Source organism: Moschus berezovskii, chromosome 8 (assembly GCF_049115385.1).
Source record: "Moschus berezovskii isolate FMDL1 chromosome 8, NW_MosBer_1.0, whole genome shotgun sequence".
In the NCBI taxonomy this organism is placed as follows: Eukaryota; Metazoa; Chordata; class Mammalia; order Artiodactyla; family Moschidae; genus Moschus; species Moschus berezovskii.
The window spans coordinates 922,119-947,148 of record NC_142467.1 but is presented as its reverse complement, the minus strand read 5'-3'; the positions used below and the strand labels follow the sequence as shown (position 1 = coordinate 947,148).

Sequence of the window (25,030 nt, the reverse complement as noted above, 5' to 3'; positions counted from 1 at the left end):
CTAACTGCTACAACCAAGGACGTTATACATACCTAGTATTCTTTTTACATTTTTATTAATGTATATACATTTGCTTCCTAATTAAATTTGGATAAGAAGCTAAAATCTATCCTTTTTTTATCTTCTGCTAAGATATATTATTACAAAATTGATTTTTAAGATGGTACATTGGAATGTATTTTAGCACCATGAACATTTTTGAAAATATTGTATTATTTCTAGTTCATGGGTCTTTTGCTACTATTTTCAGCTACAGATGGATCTTAAACCACTGGATTGAACTGAATACATCTTTGTATTTATGATTTTAAAACGTGGGAGATGTTTCCATGAGAGTCTCAGCAGCTTTATTTGGACAGCTAACGAGTTTTACATGGCCAAAGGTTTTTGATTAAGAAGTCCAGTGCATGTTTTAGCCTGTCATGACCAAAAGAAACAGTAGCAACCATACTAGGGAATAAGGAGAATGATACAGTAGGAATCTTTTAGTTACAGATACAGAACTAAATGAAGATACATTTGTAGAAATGAGAGCAAAATTTCCTGAGAAGAGCAATAACACGTTTTAACTTTCAAAAAATTACGATAATGTTTTATTATATTTGGGGCTTTATGAAGATTCTCAAGCAAATTTAGAGGATGAGGTCTCACTTCCACAATGAATTATTTTCTACAGTCCCTACTGATTAAGCTTTGATTGCCAGAAGCAGTGTTGACAAGGAAGAAAACGGTTAGTTTTCTCCATCTTTATCTGGTATTATCTTAAATTACGAAATATAGCTCATATCTGAAGTTTGCAAAACGGACACACAAGTAGAAGCACAAGTCTCAGAATACTGGATTGCAGGGACCCTCCGTCTCAGACCTGAGCTCTCTCCCTCTCCCCCGCTCCCGACAGAGGCCACCCCCGCCCCTGCAGCGGCCCGGCCGGACGCAGCGGGAGCAGGCGGGCTCAGCGCGGGTCCGGGAACCTGTCCCCGTGTCGTCCGCTCATCGCCACCTTGAAGCACTAACGTGAGAGGGAAAACGGAGAGCACCCCGCTGCACCCGAGAGCTCTGACTTCACGCTGCATGGGCAGACATTTCCTCTGAGAACATCCGTAGCTTTAGGAGACTGTGTTTGAAGTTCCAAACTATGGGTTTACGTGATAATCACAAGGGAAGGCAGCCAGGGAAGGGAAAGAAATGCAAGATTAGACTTAGTCTCAGTCCAGTTGTGGCCATCTAACGAGTTCTGAAACCGCTGACAACGGAAGATGGCAACAGCGATGACAAATGATATTTCTTTTTATTGTTATGTCTATTTCATGTGGGCTTCCCTGATGGCTTAGTGGCAAAGAATCTGCCTGCAATGCAGGAGACCTGGGTTCGATCCCTGGGTTGGGAATATCCCCTGGAAAAGGGAACGGCTACCGACTCCAGTATTCTTACCTGGAGAATCCCCATGGACAGAAGAGCCTGGTGGGCTGTACAAATATCATATATATCTGTATATTATCCTATATAAGTATTAGTATTATAGATTATATATTATATAAATATTATCTATTTTATGTAGTTGTCTTCCTATCATGACTTTTATGATTTATGACTTCCGTGATGTTTACCAAATGCTTTCCTGCTTGAAAGTTACGAAACTACTACACTGTATTTTCTTCCAGTTATTTTAAAGGTTTTAATTCATGTGGAAATTACTTTTTGAACTTATTATGTGAGATTATGGTATGCAGTACTTGAACTTTTAACAAGCCAAGTGTGTAATTATTTATCAAAACATAATTTGTTGATAATTCATTCTTAACGCACCTTACCACGTCACCCCATCACTGTATTTATACAAACACACACACACATAAACGCACATACTTACACAAATGTATAACAAGTATTTTTTAACATCAAAAACATTCTTTTTTTTTTTCCCAATTTTATTTATTTATCTTTTTCAAGTTGAACAGACTAAAATTCTTTAAACAAACTTACTTATACTCCAGAGTCCTTTAAAAACTTAATAGCATTTATACATTGAAGATATTTGATTTTCTTGTAACTAGCACTTCAAATGCAACAAGCATTTGAAGCAACAAGCATTTGACCCAACAAGTAAAACTTTCTACAGTTCATAACTTTTATAAATAAAATAAATTAAATGTACAGTGAATAAGTTCTCTGAAATATTTCAATATTTCTGCAGGTTTAGTAACATCGTAAAATACATTTCAACTAAAATTCACAAATTTAAAAAACTGTTAGGCATTTTTAGGCGTTTTAAGATGGAAATGAAGACCAATGTTACATCGTAATATGCCAATTACAAATAGTACTTCAAATAGCAAATACTACAGTTTGTCCCAAACTTAAAAACTATTCATGAACTCAACACTGAACTATTGATGGCTATGAGAATTGTTTCCTAGCCTTTTTGAAAATTTCAACCCATTTACGTTTAAGGTAATTATTGATAAGTACGATCCCGTAGCCATTTTCTTTATTGCTTTGGGTTCAAGTTTATACACTCTTTCTGTGTATCCTGTCTATAGAAGATCCTTTAGCATTTGTTGGAGAGCTGGTTTGGTGATGCTGAATTCCCTCAGCTTTTGCTTGTCTGTAAAGCTTTTGATTTCTCCTTCATATCTGAATGAGATCCTTGCTGGGTATAGTAATCTGGGCTGTAGCGTATTTTCTTTCATCACTTTAAGTATGTCTTGCCACTCCCTTCTGGCCTGAAGAGTTTCTGTTGAAAGATCAGCTGTTATCCTTATGGGAATCCCCTTATGTGTTATTTGCTGCTTTTCCCTTGCTGCTTTTAATATTTGTTCTTTGTGTTTGATCTTTGTTAATTTGATTAATATGTGTCTTGGAGTATTTCGCCTTGGGTTTATCCTGTTGGGGACTCTCTGGGTTTCTTGGGTGATTATTTCTTTCCCCATTTTAGGGAAGTTTTCAACTATTATCTCCTCAAGTATTCTCTCATGGTCTTTCTTTTTGTCTTCTTCTTCTGGGACTCCTATGATTCGAATGTTGGAGCGTTTAACATTGTCCCAGAGGTCTCTAATATTGTCCTCATTTCTTTTAATTCGTTTTTCTTTTTTCCTCTCTGTTTCATTTATTTCTACAATTCTATCTTCTAGTTCGCTTATCCTGTCTTCTGCCTCTGTTATTCTACTGTTTGTTCCCTCCAGAGTGTTTCTGATCTCATCTATTGCATTATTCATTGTATATTGACTCTTTTTTATTTCTTCTAAGTCCTTATTAAATCTTTCTTCCATCTTCTCAATCCTTTTCTCCAGGTTATTTATCTGTAACCCCATTTTGCTTTCAAGATTTTGAATCATTTTCACCATCAAAATTTGAAATTCTTTATCAGGTAAATTCCCTATATCTTCTTCTTTTGTTTGTGTTGGTGGGCAATTATCTTGTTCCTTTACTTGCTGGGTATTTCTCTGCCTCTTCATCTTGCTTATATTGCTTTGCTTGGGGTGGCCTTTCCCTCTTCTTGCAGTTTGTGGAGTTCTCTTTATTACGTAGTTTCTTTGCTGTATGTGGGGTTGGACGGGTGACTTGTCAAGGTTCCCTGGTTAGGGAAGCATGTGTCGGTGTACTGGTGGGTGGAGCTGGATTTCTTCTCTCTCCTTTAGAAGACAATGGGCTGCTTTTCTGGGAGCCTGATGTTCTCTGCCAGTATTCAGAAGTTGTTTTGTGGACTTTACTCCACGTTCAAATGTTCTTTTGATGAAATTGTGGGGGAGAAAGTGGTCTTGCCATCTCATCCCTCCGCCATCTTGTTCCTTCCTCCCCAGAACACTGGATTCTTATATTCCACTTGGTCGTGGAGTATCTCTTCCCAGCTGCTCCAGCAAGGCGCAGCCGCTGTACCTTACCTTGGACGAGGGGTATCTCCTCAAAGCCGCGCCTCCTGCTTTGAATGTAGATCAGCTCCTCTCGGCCCTCCGGTGCCCAAGCAGCCACTGCCTCCTGAACGTGGTACAGCTCCTCTCGGCCACCGCCCTAACCCTGGGCGCGGGGTAGCTCATCTCAGCCACGATTCTGCACGTGGTCGGTTGTGCCGGAGCCGGGCGTCTCCCGCGCCTGCGCCGCCGGAGCCGGGCGTCTCCCGCGCCTGCGCCGCCGGAGCCGGGCGTCTCCCGCGCCTGCGCCGCCGGAGCCGGGCGTCTCCCGCGCCTGCGCCGCCGGAGCCGGGCGTCTCCCGCGTCTGCGCCTGCGCCGCCGGAGAAAAACATTCCTGATATGAATCAGACACGGGGAGCCAAAAGCCAGAGATGTTTAGCAATGATTTCATTTAAAGACAGAGCACAGCAACACAAAGCAGTCCAGACTTTCACATCCTATTAGCAGATTTAACCAAAATAATAAGAATTTAAACCACATAAGCAGAGGTAGAATTCATGTTATTCCTCATAAACGTTTATATTTAGATTTATCACTGCTATTGCCCAAGGCTCAGAAGCATTGGGATCAAGTCTAACATTATAACATCCTCCAAAGAACACAGTAATTGAGCTTCTGAGTGACACTTTTTTCTAAAAATCAACCAGGAAAATATGAACTTGGAGCAAATGAAAAAGCAAAACAATTTCATTGGTAAAATTGTAAAGTTATCATAAAAAGAGAAATTGAAAATATAGTACTAGACAAATATAACTGAAGTTGTTCAGTATTCCAAAAAAAGACAACTCATGAGTTTTCAATAATAAGGACAGAAGTTATCAATTAATTTAGAGGATCAACATAAAGAAAGGAGCTTCATATTTGTTAAGAATGTATGTACAACATATTTGGGTCAAAACAAAAATAGCACAAAATATTCAAGTAAATGTAAGAGCAATATATTTTACAAGGTTTTTACTAATGTGAAACAAACTAATTTTCAACGTTTATAAATACCAAACAAATACAAAGACCTTCTGACGTTGGATCTGTAACCAAACAAGACAGTAAACTCAAAACAGTAGATACAACTATTCAAATTGCTAACACTGTGACTGTAAAAATTTACAGATGATAAAATAGTATGTTGCATTGGTATTCAGTGCTGACTACACAGACTTGCCACCTTTCCTACTTTCTAAGAAAGTCATCAGATAGTTGCATGCCTCCCTACGTGCTATACCTGGCAACCCTTCCTTAAAAACAGACCTATGTTGTACCCAGATCTTGGGAGTGAATTCTCATGAGCCATTATAAATGTCTCTCTCCCTACCAGATATTTACTCTGCCAACCCTTCTCGTAGCTAGTGGTGACAAGGGTACCCAGGCCTGACAATTCCACACACGGGCTAGTCTTCTGACGTCCTTCTAGAAATCTTTCATTTTATAATAAGGTAGACGAACTCTAGAAGAGAATCAGCATCATTCCATTTTTTTCCTTTTACTTTGCATTTCTCTGTGGGCCTGTGATGTCTACAGCTCAAATGCCACCTTTTAATAATGAGGTAACAAGCATAGGAATGAAAATCCAACATCCTGAGCTGTCAGAATACAAAGATGTCAAGAGACAGAATCTTGATGACATCTTTGAGCAATAAAAGCCTCCCTTTTCTTAATTAAGATAATAAATCCATAAAAATTTTACTTTTTTTTTGCAGCACCATATGGGATCTTAAGTTCCCTGACCAGGGATCAAAGCTGTGTGCCCTGCAGTGGAAGTGCAAAATCTTAAACACTAGACCACCAGGGAATTTCTAATAGTTTGCATCTTGCTACGTGATATCTGTTTATCCCAGTCTAATGCAAACACTGAATGAATGAGAAAGGAATGAAATTACAGTTGTACAAGTACTGCCCAGCTCAGTTCAGTCGCTCAGTCCTGTCCGACTCTCCGCGACCCCATGAATCACAGCACGCCAGGCCTCCCTGTCCATCACCAACTCCCGGAGTTTACCCAGACTCATGTGCATCAAGTCGGTGATGCCATCCAGCCATCTCATCCTCTGTCATCCCCTTCTCCTGCCCCTAATCCCTCCCAGTTCAGGGTCTTTTCAAATGAGTCGGCTCTTCACATGAGGTGGCCAAAGTATTGGAGTTTCAACTTCAGCATCAGTCCTTCCAATGAACACCCAGAACTGATCTCCTTTAGGAAGGACTGTTTGGATCTCCTTGTGGTACAAGGGACTCTCAAGAGTCTTCTCCAGCACCACAGTTCAAAAGCATCAATTCTTTGGCGATCAGCTTTCCTCACAGTCCAACTCTCACACCCATACATGACCACGGGAAAAACCATAGACTTGACTAGACGGACCTTTGTTGGAAAGTAATGTCTCTGCTTTTTAATATGCTGTCTATGTTGGTCATAACTTTCCTTCCAAGGAGTAAGCATCTTTTAATTTCATGACTGAAATCACCATCTGCAGTGATTTTGGAGCCCCAAAAAATAGTCTGACACTGTTTCCACTGTTTCCCCATCTATTTCCCATGAAGTGATGGGACCAGAGGCCATGATCCTAGTTTTCTGAATGTTGCCCAAGTATTGGACTATTAAGGAAACCTGGCTTCAAAACAGAAATTGTTGAGAAGAGTATGACTACCTGCCAAACTAACCAGCAAATTTCTACCCTTAGATGTATCAGTCAATAAGGCATTTAAAGGAGAGATGAGTGAGACAAATAAATGCTTACTCTAATTTTTAAAGTGAGAGTATAACAGAAGAGACCCACAATACTACTAAAATTAGTGTGTGTTGAGTGTCACCGAGGGGAGAAAAACAATTGTTTTTTTTAAAAAAAACAGAATTGTTCTTAAATGGAATTGGAGATGTCCTCAATAGTAACAGGCCTCTTCAGGGATCACAGCCTTATCACAGTGAAGAGGCTTGTGTAGCTCAGTGAAGCTATGAGCCATGTCATTCAGGGCCACCCAAGATGGACGGGTCATAGTGAAGAGTGCTGACAAACCATGGTCCATCCACTGCAGGAGGGAATGGCAACCCACTCCAGTACCCATGCCTGGAGACCCCCTGGACAGTATGAAAAGGCAGAAAGATACGACACCGGAAGATGAGCCCCCCATTTTGGAAGGTGTCCAACATGCTACTAGGGAAGAGCAGAGAGCGATTTTCAACATAACTCCAGAAACAGCGAAGTGGCCGGGCCACAGGGGAAAGGACGCTTGGTTATGAACGGGTCTGGTGGTGAAAGTAAAGTCTGATGCTGCAAAGAACAATACAGCATAGGAACCTGGAATGTTAGGTCCATGAATCAAAGTAAATTGGATGTGGTCAAGCAGAAGATGGCAAGAGTGAACATCAACATCTCAGGAATCAGTGAACTAAAACGGACAGGAATGGGCAAATTCGATTAAGATGACTGCTATATCTACCACTGTGGGCAAGATTCCCTTAGAAGAAATGGAGTAGCCCTCATAGTCAACAAAAGAGTCTGAAATAAAGTACTTGGGTACAATCTCAAACAAGATAAAAGGATCTCACTTGATTTCTGAGGCAAACCATTCAATATCACAGTGATCCAAGCCTCTCCCCACCCACTGATGCTGAAGAACCTGAGGCTGACCAGTTATATGAAGACCTGTTAACACAACACCTTCTAGAACTAGCATCAAAAAGGTGTCCTTTTCATCACAGGGGATTGGAATGCAAAAAAAAGAGAGAGAGATAACCAGAAAAACAAGCAAGTTTGGCCTTGGAGTACAAAATGAAATAGGGCAAAGGCTAACAGAGTGCTGTCAAGAAAACATGCTAGTTGTAGCCAACACCTTTTTCCATCAGCACAAATGACAACTCTACAAACAGACATCACCAGATGGTCAATACCAAAATCAGATAGATAATGTTCTTTGCAGCCAAAGATGTAGAAGCTCTACAGAGTATACAAACCTGGAGCTGACAGTGGCTCAGATCATGAACTCCTTATTGCAAAATTCAGGCTTAGAAATGAAGAACGTAGGGAAAACCACTAGGCCATTCAGGTATGATGTAAATCAAGCCGCTTATGATTATACAATGGAAGTGACAAATAGATTCAAGACATTAGATCTGGTAGAGAGAGTGCCTGAAGAACTATGGACGGAAATTTATAACATTGTATAGGAGGTGGTGACCAAAACCATCCTAAAGAAAATGAGATGCAAGGAGGCAAAGTGGTTGGCTGAGGAGGCCTTACAAATAGCTGAGAAAAGGAGAAGGAAAGATATACTCAACTGAATGCAGAGTTCCAGAGAACAGCAAGGAGAGATAAAAAGGCCTTCTTAAATGAACAGTGCAAAGAAATAGAGGAAAACAACAGGCTGGGAAAGACTACAGATCTCTTCAAGAAAACTGGAGATACCAAGGGAACATTTCATGCAAGGACAGGCACGATAAAGGACAGAAATGGTAAGGACTTAACAGAAGCAGAAGAGATTAAGAAGAGGTGGCAAGAATACACAGAAGAACTGTACAAAAAAGGTCTTAATGACAGATAACCACAATGGTGTGGTCACTCACCTAGAGCTGGACATTCTGGAGTGTGAAGTCATGTGGGCCTTAGGAAGCTTTATTACAAAAAAAGCTAGTGGAAGTGATAGAATTGCAGCTGAGCTATTTCAAATCCTAAAAGATTAAAGTGTTGCTAAAGTGTTGCACTCAGTACATTAGCAAATTTGGAAAACAGGACTGGAAAAGGTCAGCTTTCATTTCAATCCCAAAGAAGGGCAATGCCAAAGAATGTTCCAACTACCATGCAAATATCCTCATTTCACATGCAACCAAGGATATGCTCAAAACCCTTCAAGCTATGCTTCAGTAGTATGAGAACCAAGAACTTCCAGATGTACAAGCTGGATTTAGGAAAGGGCAGAGGAACCAGAGATCAAATTGCCAATATTTGTTGGATCATGAAGAAAGCAAGGGAATTCTGGAAAAAAATCTACTTCTGCTTCATTGACTACATGAAAGTCTTTGAGGATCACAACAGACCATAGAAAATTCTTAAAGAGATGGGAAAATTCTTACCTATCTCCTGAGAAACCTGTATGCCAGAAACCTCAGGAACCAAGAGTAGAATGGGACATGGAACAGTGGGTTGCTTCCGTATCGGGAAAGGAGCACACCTCACCCTGCTTATTTAACTTACACGCAGAGGACATCATGAGGAACGCTGGGCTGGATGAAGCACAAGCTGGAATCAAGATTGCCGGGAGAAATACCAACAATTTCAGCTATGCAGATGATATCACTCTTATGGCAGAAGGGGGAGAGGAACTAAAGAGCGTCTTGATGAGGGTGAGAGAGGAGAGTGGCAAAGCGTCAAAGAGCTAGGATCACGGCACCTAAACAGGCGCCACAGTTAGAGAAGCCACGCACCTCCATGAAGAGCCCCGTGTGCCATGACTAATACCCACAGCAGCCAAAAATACACAAAGACAGTCAAAACTGAAGTCAGAGTCAAAGGAAAACCTGACTTGGTAATATATCTCTTCACTGAACAACCAAGCAAATAATTCCAAACAAAAAAAAAGAAAAATCTCCAGAAACAAATCTCAGTGAGACAGCACTATATGATTTACCTGACACAGAACTGAAAATAACTTTCATAAAGATGGATCACCATGAACAAAGGACCTCAACAGATATACAAATGTTCAGTAGGTAAACGAAAAAAATAAAAAAGCTCAATGTTAGGAATCATCAGGGAAATGCAAATTAAAACCACAATGAGATACTACCACACACCTGCCAGGATGGCCATTATCCACAAAAAGCAAATACAACATGTGTTCACTCCAATGGGAAAAAGATTATTGCTGGTGGGAATGCAACATGGTACCTGTTCAGTTCAGTTCAGTTGCTCAGTTCTGTCTGACTCTTTGCGACCCCATGAATTGTAGCACATCAAGCCTCCCTGTCCATCACCAACTCCCAGAGTTTACCCAAGCTCATGTTCATTGAGTCAGTGATGCCATCCAACCATCTCATCCTCTGTTGTCCCCTTCTCCTCCCGCCCTCGATCTTTCCCAGCATCAGGGTCTTTTCAAACAAGTCAGTTCTTCGCATCAGGTGGCCAAAATATTGGAGTTTCAGCTTGAACATCAGTCCTTCCAATGAATATTCAGAACTGATTTCCTTTAGGATGGACTGGTTGGATCTCCTTGCAGTCCAAGGGACTCTCAAGAATCTTCTCCAACACCACAGTTCAAAAGCATCAATTCTTTGGCACTCAGCTTTCTTTAGAGTCCAACTCTCACATCCATACATGACTACGGGAAAAACCATAGCTTTGACTAGACAGACCTTTGTTGGCAAAGTAATGTCTCTGCTTTTTAGTACGTTGTCTAGGTTGGCCATTGCTTTTCTTCCAAGGAGCAAGCATCTTTTAATTTCATGGCAGTCCACTCCAGTACTCTTGTCTAGAGAATCCTGTGGATGGAGGAGCCTGGTGGGCTGCTGTCTGTGGGGTCACACAGAATCAGACACGACTGAAGTGACTTAGCAGTGGTGGCGGCAATCACCATCTGCAGTGATTAGCCATGAAGTGATGGGATCCAATTTCATGATCTTAGTTTTCTGAATGCTGAGTTTTAAGCCAGCTTTTTCACTCTCCTCTTTCACTTTCATCAAGAGGCTCTTTAGTGCTTCTTTGCTTTCTGCCATAAGGGTGGTATTATCTGTATATCTTAGGTTATTGATATTTCTCCTGACAATCTTGATTCCAGCTTGTGCTTCTTCCAGCCCAGCGTTCCTCATGATGTACCCTGCATAGAAGTTAAATAAGCAGGGTGACCATATACAGCCTTGACGTACTCCTTTTCCTATTTGGAACCAGTCTGTTGTTTCATGTCCAGTTCTAACTGTTGCTTCCTGACCTGCATACAGGCTTCTCAGGAGGCAGGTCAGGTGGTCTGGTATTCCCATCTCTTTCAGAATGTTCCACAGTTTATTGTGATCCACACAGTCAAAGGCTTTGCCATAGTCAATAAAGCAGAAGTAGATGTTTTTCTGGAACTCTCTTGTTTTTTCGATGATCCAATGGATGGTGGCAGTTTGATCTCCAGTTCCTCTGCCTTTTCTAAATGCAGCTTGAACATCTGGAAGTTCTTGGTTCATGTCCTGTTGAAGCCTGGCTTGGAGAATTTTGAGCATCACTTTACTAGTATGTGAGATGAGTGCAATTGTGCGGTAGTTTGAGCATTCTTTGGCATTGCCTTTCTTTGGGATTGGAATGAAAACTGACCTTTTCCAGTCCTATGGCCACTGCTGAGTTTTCCAAATTTGCTGGCATATTGAGTGCAGCATTTCACAGCATCATCTTTCAGGATTTGAAACAGCTCAACTGGAATTCCATCACCTCCACTAGCTTTGTTCGTAGTGATGCTTCCTAAGGCCCACTTGACTTCTCATTCAAGGATGTCTGGTTTTAAGTGAGTGATCACATCATAGTGATTATCTGGAAATGAGGATCTTTTTAGTACAGTTCTTCTGTGTATTCTTGCCACCTCTCCTTAATATCTTCTGCTTCTGTTAGGTCCAGACCATCTCTGTCCTTTATCGAGCCCATCTTTGCATGAAATACCCCCTTGCTATCTCTAATTTTCTTGAAGAAACATGGTAACAGGTGCTATGTAAAAGTCTGAATGTTCCTCAAAAAGATAAAAATAGAATTACCATGTGATTCAGCAATCCCACTTCCAGCTATGTATCCAAAGGAAAGCATGCACAGTTCTTACATTTAGTACAGAGATGTTTGCTCTTTAGTACTGTGCTGCTCACAATAACCGAGAGATAGGAGCAACTTTAATGTCCATCAGGAGATGAGTGGACAAGGAAACTGTGGCACATTTCTGCAGTGGAATACTATCCAGCTTTAAAAATGAAGGAAGCTTTGCCATATGTAACAACACACATGAATCTTGGGGACATTATGTGAAACAAAGTAGGTCAGTCACAGAAAGACAAAATACTGCATGATTTCATTTATAGGAGGCATAGAAAATAGTCATATTCATAAAATCAAAGAATGAAAGTGTGGTTTCCAGGAGGCAAGGGAAAGGAGACATGAGGAGTTACTAATCAAGAGTCATAAAGTTTCAGTCAAGCAAAGTGAATAAGCTCTAGAGAACTGGTTTACCACGCTGTACCTATAGTCAACAATAACACACTGTATATGTAAAATTCTAAGAAGGTAGGTATCATGTTAAGTGCTTTTCCCACAATAAAATTAAAAATACAAATAGATACATCTGTCTAACTGCCATATATATATATTAATATAAGCAGTACTATAATTATAATTTTATATTTGTTTGAATTTGATGGCTAACCTGTACTTGGGTTATTAAAGTAGTTAAATACTTTCCATGTATAAAAACACAATTGTATTACTGAGTATTTTTGTGGATAACCTTCACCAAGGTAAGAGGTATATTGAAGATTTAATAGAGTATCATTAAAAGTTTCAATTGGCTCTAAGATTCCAATTAACTTTCATTTACTTTTTAAAAAGGAAATATTACTCTGTGCTAATGTTTTTTCCCTAAGTTAAAATGAATCAAAATGAAGCATACAAGGTTATTTTACAACTGTGACATGTAGTTTCATTCACTATCATCACTGTAGAACCAACTTAAGAAAATAATCCTCAACAAAAGAATGAAAGGCAAAAATGTCATATTTACTTTTTTCCGTTCTGAGACAACATTGAATGGAAAAATACTTGGGACCTACCTGTCTTCACCTCATACTTTAAACTAGGATAAATTACAACAAATTCAGACAAAATTAACAACACTACCACCTCCCAGCAAACGTATGTTAATTATAAACCATATTTAACATACGCCTTTCATTCATTACACAAAGTTAACACAGGAACTTGGCAGTAAGCAAAGACACAGGATTTGATGAGAGAGTGGAGATGGAGAAAGAGAACCAAAGCAATTATCCTCAAATATCTGAAGGGCTTGCATGTGAGGAACGGAATAGACTGTTTTTGGTTGCCTCTGGGGAGCAATGGAGAAGGCAATGGCAAGCCACTCCAGTGCTCTCGCCTAGAAAACCCCATGGACGGAGGAGCCTGGTAGGCTGCGGTCCATGGGGTCGTGAAGAGTCGGACACGACTGAGCGACTTCACTTTCACTTTTCACTTTCACACATGGAGAAGGAAATGGCAACCCACTCCAGTGTTCTTGCCTGGAGAATCCCAGGGACGGGGGACCCTGGTGGGCTGCCGTCTATGGGGTCGCACAGAGTAGGACACGACTGAAGCGACTTAGCAGCAGCAGCAGCTGGGGAGCAAAATTTAAGCAAACGTTTGGAAAACATGGAAAGGTAGATTTCAGTGTAATATAAGGAAGAGTCCTTTGCAGGGTTCAAAAGTGGAGTGACCCGTCTGGGGAGACAGGGAGTCCAAACCTCAGCTGAGTTCTGAGCAGAAGGTGGCCACGCACTGTGCGCACATGGTCTCACGTTCACGGGGTGAGAACGGCACGGTGAGAAGGCTCTTCCTACTCCGCGGCGTTTTCATTCTATCGCTCCCTGTCGGCTTCTCCTATGAGACACACTGGACCCGGGTCTGCTGCCCGTTTCTCACCAGATAGATCATCTTCAAGTTTCACTTTCACAGAACAGATTTCAGATACTCAAGGCTTGTTAAAAAGCCACTCTCTCATCACTCTAAAAACCAAAGCCGAACACAGAAGATGGCATAAATAGTGCATACGCCATACACTATATTCAAACACGCTGTGTAACACAGAGCTGCGTCTCCCTCTGTGATGTTAGATACAAAGCGAAAGCTGTAAGGACGAACTGCTGCTAAGTCGCTTCAGTCGTGTCCGACTCTGTGTGACCCCACAGACGGCAGCCCACCAGGCTCCCCCGTCCCTGGGATTCTCCAGGCAAGAACACTGGAGTGGGTTGCCATTTCCTTCTCCAGGACTAACTGGTTGCATACATAAAAGTCTGTAACAAGTAAGAAAAGCATTTTCCTCTGATGAGGACATTTTACCACCTTGTCATGGACCAACAGACTGGTTCCAAACAGGAAAAGTAGTCCGTCAAGGCTGTATATTGTCACCCTGCTTATTTAACTTATTTGCAGAGTAGATCATGAGGAACGCTGGGCTGGGAAAAGAACAAGCTGGAATCAGTATTGCAGGGAGAAATATCCAGAACCTCAGATATGCAGATAACACCACCCTTATGGCAGAAAGTGAAGAGGAACTAAAAAGCCTCTTGATGAAAGTGAAAGAGGAGAGCGAAAAAGCTGGCTAAAACTTAACATTCAGAAAACTAAGATCATGGCATCCGGTCCCATCACTTCATGGAAATAGATGGGAAAGCACTGGAAATAGTGTCAGACTTTATTTTTCTGGGCTCCAAAATCACTGCAAATGGTGACTGCAGCCATGAAATTAAAAGACGCTTACTCCTTGAAAGGAAAGTTATGACCAACCTAGACAGCATATTGAAAAGCAAAGACATTACTTTATCAACAAAGGTCCGTCTAGTCAAAGCTATGGTTTTTCCAGTGGTCAGGTATGGATGTGAGATTTGGACTATAAAGAAAGCTGAGTGCTGCAGAATTGATGCTTTTGAGCTGTGGTGTTGGAGAAGATTCTTGAGAGTCCCTTGGACTGCAAGGAGATCCAACCAGTCCATTCTAAAGGAGATCAGTCCTGGGTGTTCATTGGAAGGACTGATGATGAAGCTGAAACTCCAATATTTTGGTCACCTGCTGCGGAGAGCTGACTCATTGGAAAAGACCCTGATGCTGAGAAAGATTGAAGGCGGGAGGAGAAAGGGACGACAGAGGATGAGATGGTGGATGGCATCACTGACTCAATGGACATGAGTTTGAGTAAACTCTGGGAGTTGGTGATGGACAGGGAGGCCTGGCGTGCCGCAGTCCATGGGGTCGCAAAGAGTTGGACATGACTGAGTGACTGAACTGAACTGAACATACAGCAAAATACATAGGCTATATTTTCTCAAAATACAGTGTCAGAAGTGGTTTACTAATACAAATTATTCCTGGATTCTACTTTTAAGATTTTCAATCCAAATTTCTGAAACAAGGTCCAGGAGTTTATCTTGGCCATAAGGACTCACACAATAGAAAGTCTGAAAATGCTTTTGTAATGAAACTCCAATACTTTGGCCACCTCATGCAACGAGTTGACTCACTTGAAAAGAGTCTGATGCTGGGAGGGATTGGGGGTGGGAGGAGACGGGGATGACAGAGAATGAGATGGCTGGATGGCATCACCGACTCGATGGACATGAGTTTGAGTGAACTCCGGGAGTTGGTGATGGACAGGGAGGCCTGGCGTGCTGTGGTTCATGGGGTTGCGGAGAGTCAGACATGACTGAGCGACTGAACTGAACTGAACTGAAGCATTGCTGTAGAACAAGGACTGTCAGACAGAAGTTCTCAGTCATCTTTTTCATATTCTTCAACAAGCAAACGGATTTTTTTTCCCACTTCACACGAAAGGTCAAATAGCATAGTTAGCACAGCACAGTGAGGTAGCTATTAGTGCAGGTTCTGAAGACAGACTGCCTAGGTTGACCCTCACTTGTGCCTTTTACAAACTAAATTTCCTTGGAAAAATAAACACGTAGTGCTTCGGCTTTCTTATCTATCAAAAGGGGATACTACAAATATCTACAATCCAGTCTTGTTATAACGATTATTATGTTGGGTGATGCATGCTATATGCCCAGAACAATGTCTGACACAGTAAGAGCTTGGCAAATATCCATTAGGATGATTACTTTGTTACCCATCAGGACAAAGTGTTTTTCAAAGTCATAATTTCAACAGGCAAAAATTCTGTGTGTTTAAATAAATTAACATTTTTCAACTTCCCTCATAGTTTTCCAGTTCAAAACTATCTTTTCTAGGTATATGCTGCTGCTGCTGCTAAGTCACTTCAAAAACCTTTTTTCCAATAATGACCTTCAAACTTGCCAACAGCTGAACACCATGGGAAGTGCATCAGTCTGCCTGGGCTGCCATAACGAAGCGCCGTAGACTGGAGGTCTTAAACAACAGAAGATTACTTTCTCACGGTGGTGAGGGCTGAGATGTCTGAGATCAAGGTGCCGTCTGACTGTATACGGTGAGTGCTTTCTTCCTGGCTTTGGGACGGTTTGCTTTCTCACTGTGTCTAACCCAGCGGAGAGTGAGCTCTCCGGTGTCTTTCCTATAAGGACACTAGTTCTACCACATCAGGGCCGCACCAGCATGACCTTATTTAGTTACCCCCTTGTAGGCCCTATCTCCCAAATACACTCACGTCGCAGGTTATGATTTCAGCATATGGATTTTGAGCAGGTGTAGAGGATGGTCCTCCATGAAGGGAATCCTACAAGTCAGACACCTGGAGTTTCCACCAGATGTTAAATCCAGAGGTGGTATTTATAACCAAACACAGGAATTTCTATTAAACCCAAATCATGAAAGCTCAGCACTTCTGTCACTGGCCAGAGACCTCAGTCTAGAATTAATAGATATCTGACTCTATGATAAGTGTGTCTGACATAAAACCTTAGAATAAAGAAGGTACATGCTAAGTAGTCATCCATTCCTCTAAATTTTTCAGGTTCTGCACCTGCACCAAGTAAGACTGACAGGAAATTAACTTAATGGAAGTTATTAGTTTCCTATAAGATTGTCTTCATAAAACCATGATTTGAAGAGTTTCTTTATATTAAGGGCTTTACACAAAAATGACCCATAAGAATACTGCCTGATTGATTCATAAAAGGGCTATTGATAATATTCTTAAATGTTTTCCAGTGTCATTTATATCTTTTAAGTAAATAAAATAGAATTCCCAGATGGAAAGTGTACAGAGGAGTGAGCATTAGGGAAAAACCCTTCCTCATTGACTTCTCAACATCACTAACTACGCTAGCAACTGAAAACCTATTAACATCCATTGGCCCTTTACTATCCATGAGTTACTATGCCGAGTATGTATAGGTTTCCATAGTGTTTTTCTTATAAAAAGTCTCATGATAAGAATAGTATTTGTATCTTAATTATGGAGCAAAGAAATCCAAGATTAGATCATTTGTCCTAGAATTTTGAGATACAAGTGATAGAATTAAAATACAAATCTGCATGAGTCCAGACTTGATTCTTTCACTAGAATTTTGAGATACAAGTGACAGAATTAAAATACAAGTCTGTATGACTCCAGAATTGATACTTTCACTCTAAACAAAAAAATATACTTACTTGAAGGGAAAATTATGAGAAAAATCAAGTTATTTTCAATTAAATAAAGAGGCAGTCCTTGTTCTCTGTGTCACTTTCCAAAAAGACAGTCCCAGCCTCTCCAGTGATCACGCTGACAAGGTCTGCACAGACGTCACTTTTGGAGGCATCTATTTTCAGTGATCTGAGAAGCGATCATTATCGACGATCATGCACATAGGACAGCCCAGACAGAATCATTTCCCACTCTGGGAAAACCAATCAATGACGCTACAAAGAATCAGCTTATAATGAAACACATCCACAAAGACAGTAAGCCCGATCTACCCCTTGGCGAAATATTGCATATGAGCAGTCGCGTAAAGCGACGACTTTTCGCCATGCTGACCGATGCAGGAAGAGCAAAAGTTCAGTGCAAGCACGAGGAGGAGCCCTAAACCACGTGTCCAGTAGAAGCACGCCCTCTGGTTCCGACAGAGACGAAGAAAACTGCAGAATTTCCTGACACTCTTGAGACAGCTTTAGCAAAACAATCATCATCAACTCACTTTAAACACTCCCCACAAGAAATCACAAAGACACTTTAAGTATTGATGATTTCAAAATACTCAGAATCGTTAATGAGGCAAACACCACTGGTATTATTTATGGCTTGTACAACTTTGATGCCAAAGAAAATGTATTGACTTTTGACTGCAGAGGAAGCAACTTTGGTATGTCTCTCCTTTTTACTGCAGATAGAATCTTTAAAGGTATTCCACAGATCGAAACATCTATTTTCCCACTTGGGTTGAGAAAATATCGATAAGATGCTTTTTAATTATTTCAAAGCTAAGTTCAAGTATAAGCATAAGAAAAACATCAATGAAAGCAGAAGAGTCACCCATGGCCTCAGGGCACCTCCTTCGGACAGCAGTCTGTTAGAAACTGCCTTCTCTCTATTTATTGCCATTCAAGAATAAAATGCTGACTCCATGTGATCTGTAGGGAAGGCTCTTTGATCCATAACACTACAGAGGATAGATTCACATTGTACATTATACCAACAATGAATTTTAGAAATTCCTACAGGAGTTATGCAGCACGTGATTAAAATATATACCTTCATGAGATTATCAGTTACAGCACAGGTATCCAGGCAGCGATGTCACCTAGGGACGCATGTCAGAATCTGCTGTTTCTTGGATGTCATACTTTTCCACTGGTTTGAGTTCATACCAACCAGAAACAAGTGTGCTCATTCAGATTTATAAAGAAGAGAAAGCAATGACCAAGGATGACTAGACCTTGGCAAGTCCAAGCTCACAGATCATTCTCTATAAGTGCTGCTTAGAAGGAAAAAAGCACAAATAACTGCCAAAAAAATTCTCAATAGGTCTGCTCTTGGCAGAGAAACAATTATGGGGGACGTGACCAATCTTTGAGCTAGGAAGACTTGGGGTGTATTGTTCAGGGGGATGAGGAATATGAAGCTCTAAATAATAAAAGGAAAAGCAAAAATCTCTTCCAAGAAGTCACCCATATTCTATTCCTATGATATAAAAGTCATCGGGAGATGATAAGAAGCTTCAAAGAAAGATCAACAATGAACAAATAAATGCACTGAAACCATCAATCTGCTGAAAAAAAAAAATCAGATTGCTAAAAAGAAGAAAAATTCTAAGATCCACAGAAACACACAACGGTATCATTGGGAGGTTTTATCAGAGCTCAGGGGTCATGGTCAGAGGGAGGAGGCCAAGAAGCTTCCAGGAGCACAGATCCTACACACGGAAGGCTGTCTTCTGGACCCATCACTGAGCAGAGCAGTGAAAGGGCAGAAAGAACTAATTCCACACAGCTGGGAAAAAACTGAAGGCCCCAAAGTTTTACATGAATCTGTGCAGCGGCAAGTTAAAAATCATTTGTTGAGCTGCTGCTATATAGGAAGACTTCTGACCATTCTAAACATCTGAAAAATTTTAAACAGTGAGAGAAGTGAATGCCTGTTCACTTGATCAATACTGTAAACAAGGGAGAAGTATAATTTACCTGTTAACTAAAAATCTATTTAAAATGGGGACTAGTAAAAAATAAGCATCATCTTCTTAAAAAGTGGGCAAAAGTCAAGTAAATTACATTTCAAAGTAACTTTCGATCTACTGTTTAAACCAGAACTACATTGAAAGTACTTTTAAAACAGCAAGCAAGTTCTTGAGAAAGAAACTGTGACTAAGGTCTTACTGTTTAAAATTATATTCACACATGTTCAAAATCAATGAATTTGCCTCCTTATCTTGCAATTATCTTTGAAATTCAGTGATTTATTTAATAACATAATAATAAACTATCATTATTGCCCACCAACTATGTGCTAAATGCCATGGTAAATACTGGGTTAATACAAATATAATTCAGACCCGACTCTCCAGCCTCAGTTGTCGCAACACTTAAAGGGAGTGGGAGACACACACCTAAGAGACTGTAATGACACACAGACCACAGACGACATGATACTCATGAGGGAGGAAGAGTGCTAGTCAACCTGGAAGAAGCCTTCTGAATTACATCGTCCCTGGCGTGCCCTTTCCAAAACAGAAGGGCATGCACAGGCAATAGTAGAAAAATGAACTGCATTCTTGAGACACAAGTCAGGTACACTTTGAGCATAAAATGCGAGATGTGAAGAATGTACTATAATATCTGATTAAAGAGAAGCACTCTGGGGTCTGGGAAGGACAAGAGAAACGGTAAATGAACATGGATACGACGGATGAGGAGGCCTGCTGGAACAAGAGCAAATCAAACTTCACACACAGTTTAGGCGTCTTCCTAAGGGCATCTCCTGTTTCCAAGGAATACAACTTGAATCATAAGTCAACAAACTCTAGGGTACATTTCAGCTGTTTTAAAATTATTGATCAAAAATTTCCATCTTATAAAACAGACTTCCTAAATTTGTAGAAAATTCTAGCAAATTTGAAATTTACCTTCCCACTTCAAAATGTTAACTTTTTGTACATAAAAAAAGCTTATTATTATATATAGAGAGATATCTTAAAAATATTTCTCAAGTTGAAAAAACAATTTACTTACAACAATCTGATGTTTCTGAAGAGAAATATTCCAAAAGACCTGAAATACTTGTTTCCCTCAATTCTGGCTCTTCTTGTGATTTGTCCACAAGTAAAATATCTTTCTGTGAACTTTTACAGTCACAGAAACCAATTAAAGCAGTCTTTCCCAAAACAGAATTGGCCGCATATAGGCAGATTTCTGCAAGAATTTTTATGTATATGGAGACTACATTCTGGGCCCAGGAAAAATCATCTACCTCGTAGCTTTTATCCTAAAATGAGAAAACAGCTATTAGAGAATCAAAGTATGTTCTGTCATAATGAGAACTACATACCATACTTGTAAGAAATATCTTCAGTTTTTATAGAGTTGTTAAAAGACCATAATCAACTAATATTTCTAAAATGCCCCCATTAAAAGCAAGTTTTCCATGGGTAGATTGCATGAGACAAGGTTCAAAAAATAAAAAATTACTAAAAAGTATATAAAGTGCAACATTTCAATTTCCTTAGTAATCAATGGATTGTCAATTAATCCAATGAGATACTATTCTCCATTTCATATTGTAAAAGAATCTGTTTGTATAAAGTGCAATTTGTATGTACATTTTTATACATTTTTTCATAGGAAAGCAAGGAAGTTATATCTTCTGGAAAGGAATTTGAACAGCTGTTGTAAGAGGATTAAAAGAAAGTATATAGTCTATCATTTGGTAATAAATCTATTCTAAAGAAATATTCACAAATGCAGGTAAAGATTTTTTTGTATGAGAATATCAGTTCAATATTATTTGTAATTAACTGTGAATTGGTGTTGGTGATGGACAGGCAAGCCTGGCGTGCTGCAGTCCATGGGGTCGCAAAGAGTTGGACACGACTAAGCGAATGAACTGAACTGTGAATAATGCAATTAACTGAATTAGAACTAAGCTCAAAGTTCAGCAACAGAGAAACAGTTACCTCATCCTCAGTAAAATGTATTAATAAATCTTCATAATATGGAACGACAAAAGCTTTTTCAATAGGAAACTGAACCATGACTACCTGATCCCAGGTTTGCTGATGAAATTTAAACCTCCTCCGGTGTGCATGCATGTGCGCGCGTGAGTGTCATATGCTGTTTCTGTGTCTCTATCTATCTGTTTACACTGGGATGTATAGCAAACATGCTTTACTTTCACATTTAACTAAAATTATTATTACAAAGTCAGGCTCATTATAGGGGCTTCCCTGGTGGCTCAGGCAGTAAAAAATCTGCCTGCAGTGCAGGACACCTGGGTCTGCTCCCAGGTCGGGAAGATCCCTGGAGAAAGGAACGGCACCCCCTCCAGTGTTCTTGCCTGGAGAACCCCAGGGACAGAGGAGCCTGGTGGGCCACAGCCTATGGGTCCCAAAGGCTCAAACACAGCTGAGCGACTAACGCTTTCACTTTCTTTCATGATCGTTATAAGTCCTAATATAATGTACAATTAAAATAGTGTCAGAGTAAAATCTGTTTCAATTTAGGTCTTTTTGTATACCTTCATTAACAATATACTCTTACCTGATCTTGAACAGACATAATGCTTAACAGAAAATCTCTCATTAGGTCCATGAAAGCTTTCAAACAAGCTATGTTTAATCTGGCAGCCTCCCCAAGGACCAACAAAGCCAAGGCTGAATCCAACCTGGAAATTTTATGAACAAAACAACAAAGACTTTAGTTTAAAATAATACTAAATAATCCTTCAATGAAAAAGGTAATAGGCCAGAAGAAATGACTGCTGTGGACGACGAGATACATTTGTTTTCTGCAAAGACTAGTGCTCTTTGCCATTGGTAGACGCTTACAGAAAAGGGCCACATTGGGACAGATGCTGACTTCACAGTAGTGCTCTGACAAAACCTAGAGTAAAAAAGATTACAAATGATCACATCTCTTTACAGATCCTGCATAGCAAGCAATCGAAGGCACTGGTGTTAGAGTGTCCCCAAGATCTCACAATAAGTTTTGACTTTTAACCTTTTACAACTGATTCTAACAAGTGAATTTCAAGAGAGTTTTACTCCCAAAAGAGAGAATTTAAAAATGGTCTTTCTAAATACTCTGAAAGCTCAGCATTTTTATAAAAAGTGCAATTTCTCAAAATAAATTTTTATTTCACATTAAATGGAACACTGTCAAGATTTGAAATAATTATACAACTAGGACGGCTTCCCTGGTGACTTGGATGGTAAAGAATCTGCCTGCAATGCAGGAGACCTGGGTTCCATCCCTGGGTTAGGAAGATCCCCTGGAGTACCCACTCCGGTATTTTTGCCTGGAGAATCCCATGGACAGAGGAGCCTGGCAGGCTACAGTTCATGGAACCACAAATAGAGATGACTGAGTAACTCAGCACATGCACGCACGCACACACACACTCACACACACACACAACTGGGAAATCATGTAAGTATTCATTAACCGAAGGGTACATATATTCTAACAGTTTCAGGAAATTATACATTTAGTGTTATTGTTATAATAATGTAAATATAAAATTATCTCTGCCTAGAGCTACTTACTGCCTTGATTCATAGGCCACTAATCCGTTAAATCATCCCACATAGTCAACAAAAGAGTCCGAAATGCAGTACTTCTGTGCAGTCTCAGAAACAATAGAGTGATCTATTTGCCCTTCAGGGGATCTTTCTGACACAGGGATTGGGCCCTGCATTGGTCTCCTGAATTGCAGGCATATTCTTTACCATTGGAGCCACCAGGGAAGCCCCTACAGTAATCCAAGTCTATGCCCCAACCACTATTGCCAAAGAAGCTGAGATTGACCGGTTTTATGAAGACCTGTAAGACCTTCTATGCTTCCCTGGTGGCTCAGAGGTTAAAGTGTCTGCCTCCAATGCGGGAGACCCGGGTTCGAACCCTGGGTCGGGAAGATCCCCTGGAGAAGGAAATGGTAACCCACTCCAGTATTCTTGCCTGGAGAATCCCATGGACGGAGAAGCTTGGTAGGCTACAGTCCACGGGGTCGCAAAGAGTCGGACACGACTGAGTGACTGAACGGAACGGAAGACCTTCTACAACGAACACCAAAGAAAGGTCCTTTTCATCACAGGGGATTGAATGTAAAGTAGGAAGTCAAGAAATACCTGGAGTAACAGGCAAGTTTCGCCTTGGAGTACAAAATGAAACAGGGCAAAGGTTAATAGAGTTTTGCCAAGAGAATATAGCAAACACCCTCTTCCAACAACACAAGAGAGGACTCTACACATGGATATCACCAGATGGTCAATACCAAATCAGATTGATTATATTCTTTGCAGCTGAAGATGGAGAAGCTCTACACAGTCAGCAAAAACCAGACCAGGAGCTGACTGCAGCTCAGATCATAAACTCCTTATTGCAAAATGCAGGCTTAAATTGAAGAAAGTAGGGAAACCCACTAGACCATTCAGATATGACCTAAAGCAAATCCCTTATGATTATACAGCAGAGGTGAAAAATAGATTCAAGGGATTAGATCTAGTAGACAGAGTGTCTGAAGAACTAAGGATGGAGGCTGGTAACATTGCACAGGAGGTGGTGACCAAAACCATCCCAAAGAGAAAGAAATGAAAGAAGGCAAAGTGGTTGTCTGAGGAGGCCTTACAAATAGCTGAGAAAAGAAGAGAAGTGAGAGGGAATGATATACACAACCGAATGCTGAGCTCCAAAGAACAGCAAGGAGACACAAAGTCTTAAGTAAACAAGGAAATAGAGGGAAACAACAGAATGGGTAGAGATCTCTCAATAAAGCTGTGGACACCAAGGGAACATTTCATGCAAAGATGGGCTCGATAAAGGACGAAAATGGCAAAGACCTAACAGATGCAGCAGAGATTAAGAAGATGTGGCAAGAATACACAGAGAAGTGTTAAAGTGCTAATCGCTCAGTCATGCCCAACTCTTTGTGACCACATGGACCTTAGACCACCAGGCTCCTCTGTCCATGGGATTTTCCAGGCAAGGATACTGCAGTGGTTTGCCATTTCCTTCTGCAGAGAATACACAGAAGACCTATACAAACAAAGGTCTTAATGACCTGGATAACTACAATGAATGTGGTCACTCACCTAGAGCCAGACATCCTGGCGTGAGAAGTCAAGTGGGCCTTAGGAAGCATCACTACGAACAAAGCTAGTGGAGGTGATGGAATTCCAGTTGAGCTATTTCAGATCCTAAAAGATGATGCTGTGAAAGTGCTGCACTCAACCTGCCAGCAATTTTGGAAAACTCAGCAGTGGCCACAGGACTGGAAAAGGTCAGTTTTCATTCCAATCCCAAAGAAGGGCAACGCCAAAGAATGTTCAAACTATCAAACACTTCACTCATTTCACATGCTAGCAGGCTAATGCTCAAAATCCTTCAAGCCAGGCTTCAACTGTATAAGAACCAAGAACTTCCAGATGTACAAGCTGGATTTAGAAAAGGTAGAGGAATCTGAGATCAAATTGCCAACAAGCATTAGATCATAGAAATAGCAAGGGAATTAAGAAAAAACTCTACTTCCGCTTTATTGAGTACACTAAAGAGTCCGACTGTGTGGATCACAACAAACTATGCCAAACGCTTAAAGTGATGAGAATGCTGTCCACCTCGCCTGTCTTCTGAGAAACGTGTGCGCAGGACAGGAAGCATGGTAGAGACGGACGTAGAGCCATGCACTCACTGGCTCACAGTCGGGAAAGGAGCACGTCAAGGCTGCGTGCAGTCACCCTGCTCGTGTGACTCCTATGCGGAGGACATCATGCCACTGCCGGGCTGGAGGAAGCACAAGCTGG

General features: G+C 40.7%; 1 protein-coding gene across 1 annotated transcript in view; it reads right to left on the bottom strand.

Moving 5' to 3' along the window:
* Positions 1 to 25,030, bottom strand: part of TMEM232 (transmembrane protein 232) — a 235,145-nt gene that overhangs the window by 172,276 nt on the left and 37,839 nt on the right. Inside the window, exons 7-8 of the mRNA XM_055430649.2 lie at positions 21,774 to 21,897; positions 20,250 to 20,502 (exon numbers count right to left, since the gene is read on the bottom strand). Of these exons, the coding sequence (XP_055286624.2) occupies positions 20,250 to 20,502; positions 21,774 to 21,897 (377 nt within the window). The remainder of the gene's footprint in view (positions 1 to 20,249; positions 20,503 to 21,773; positions 21,898 to 25,030) is intronic.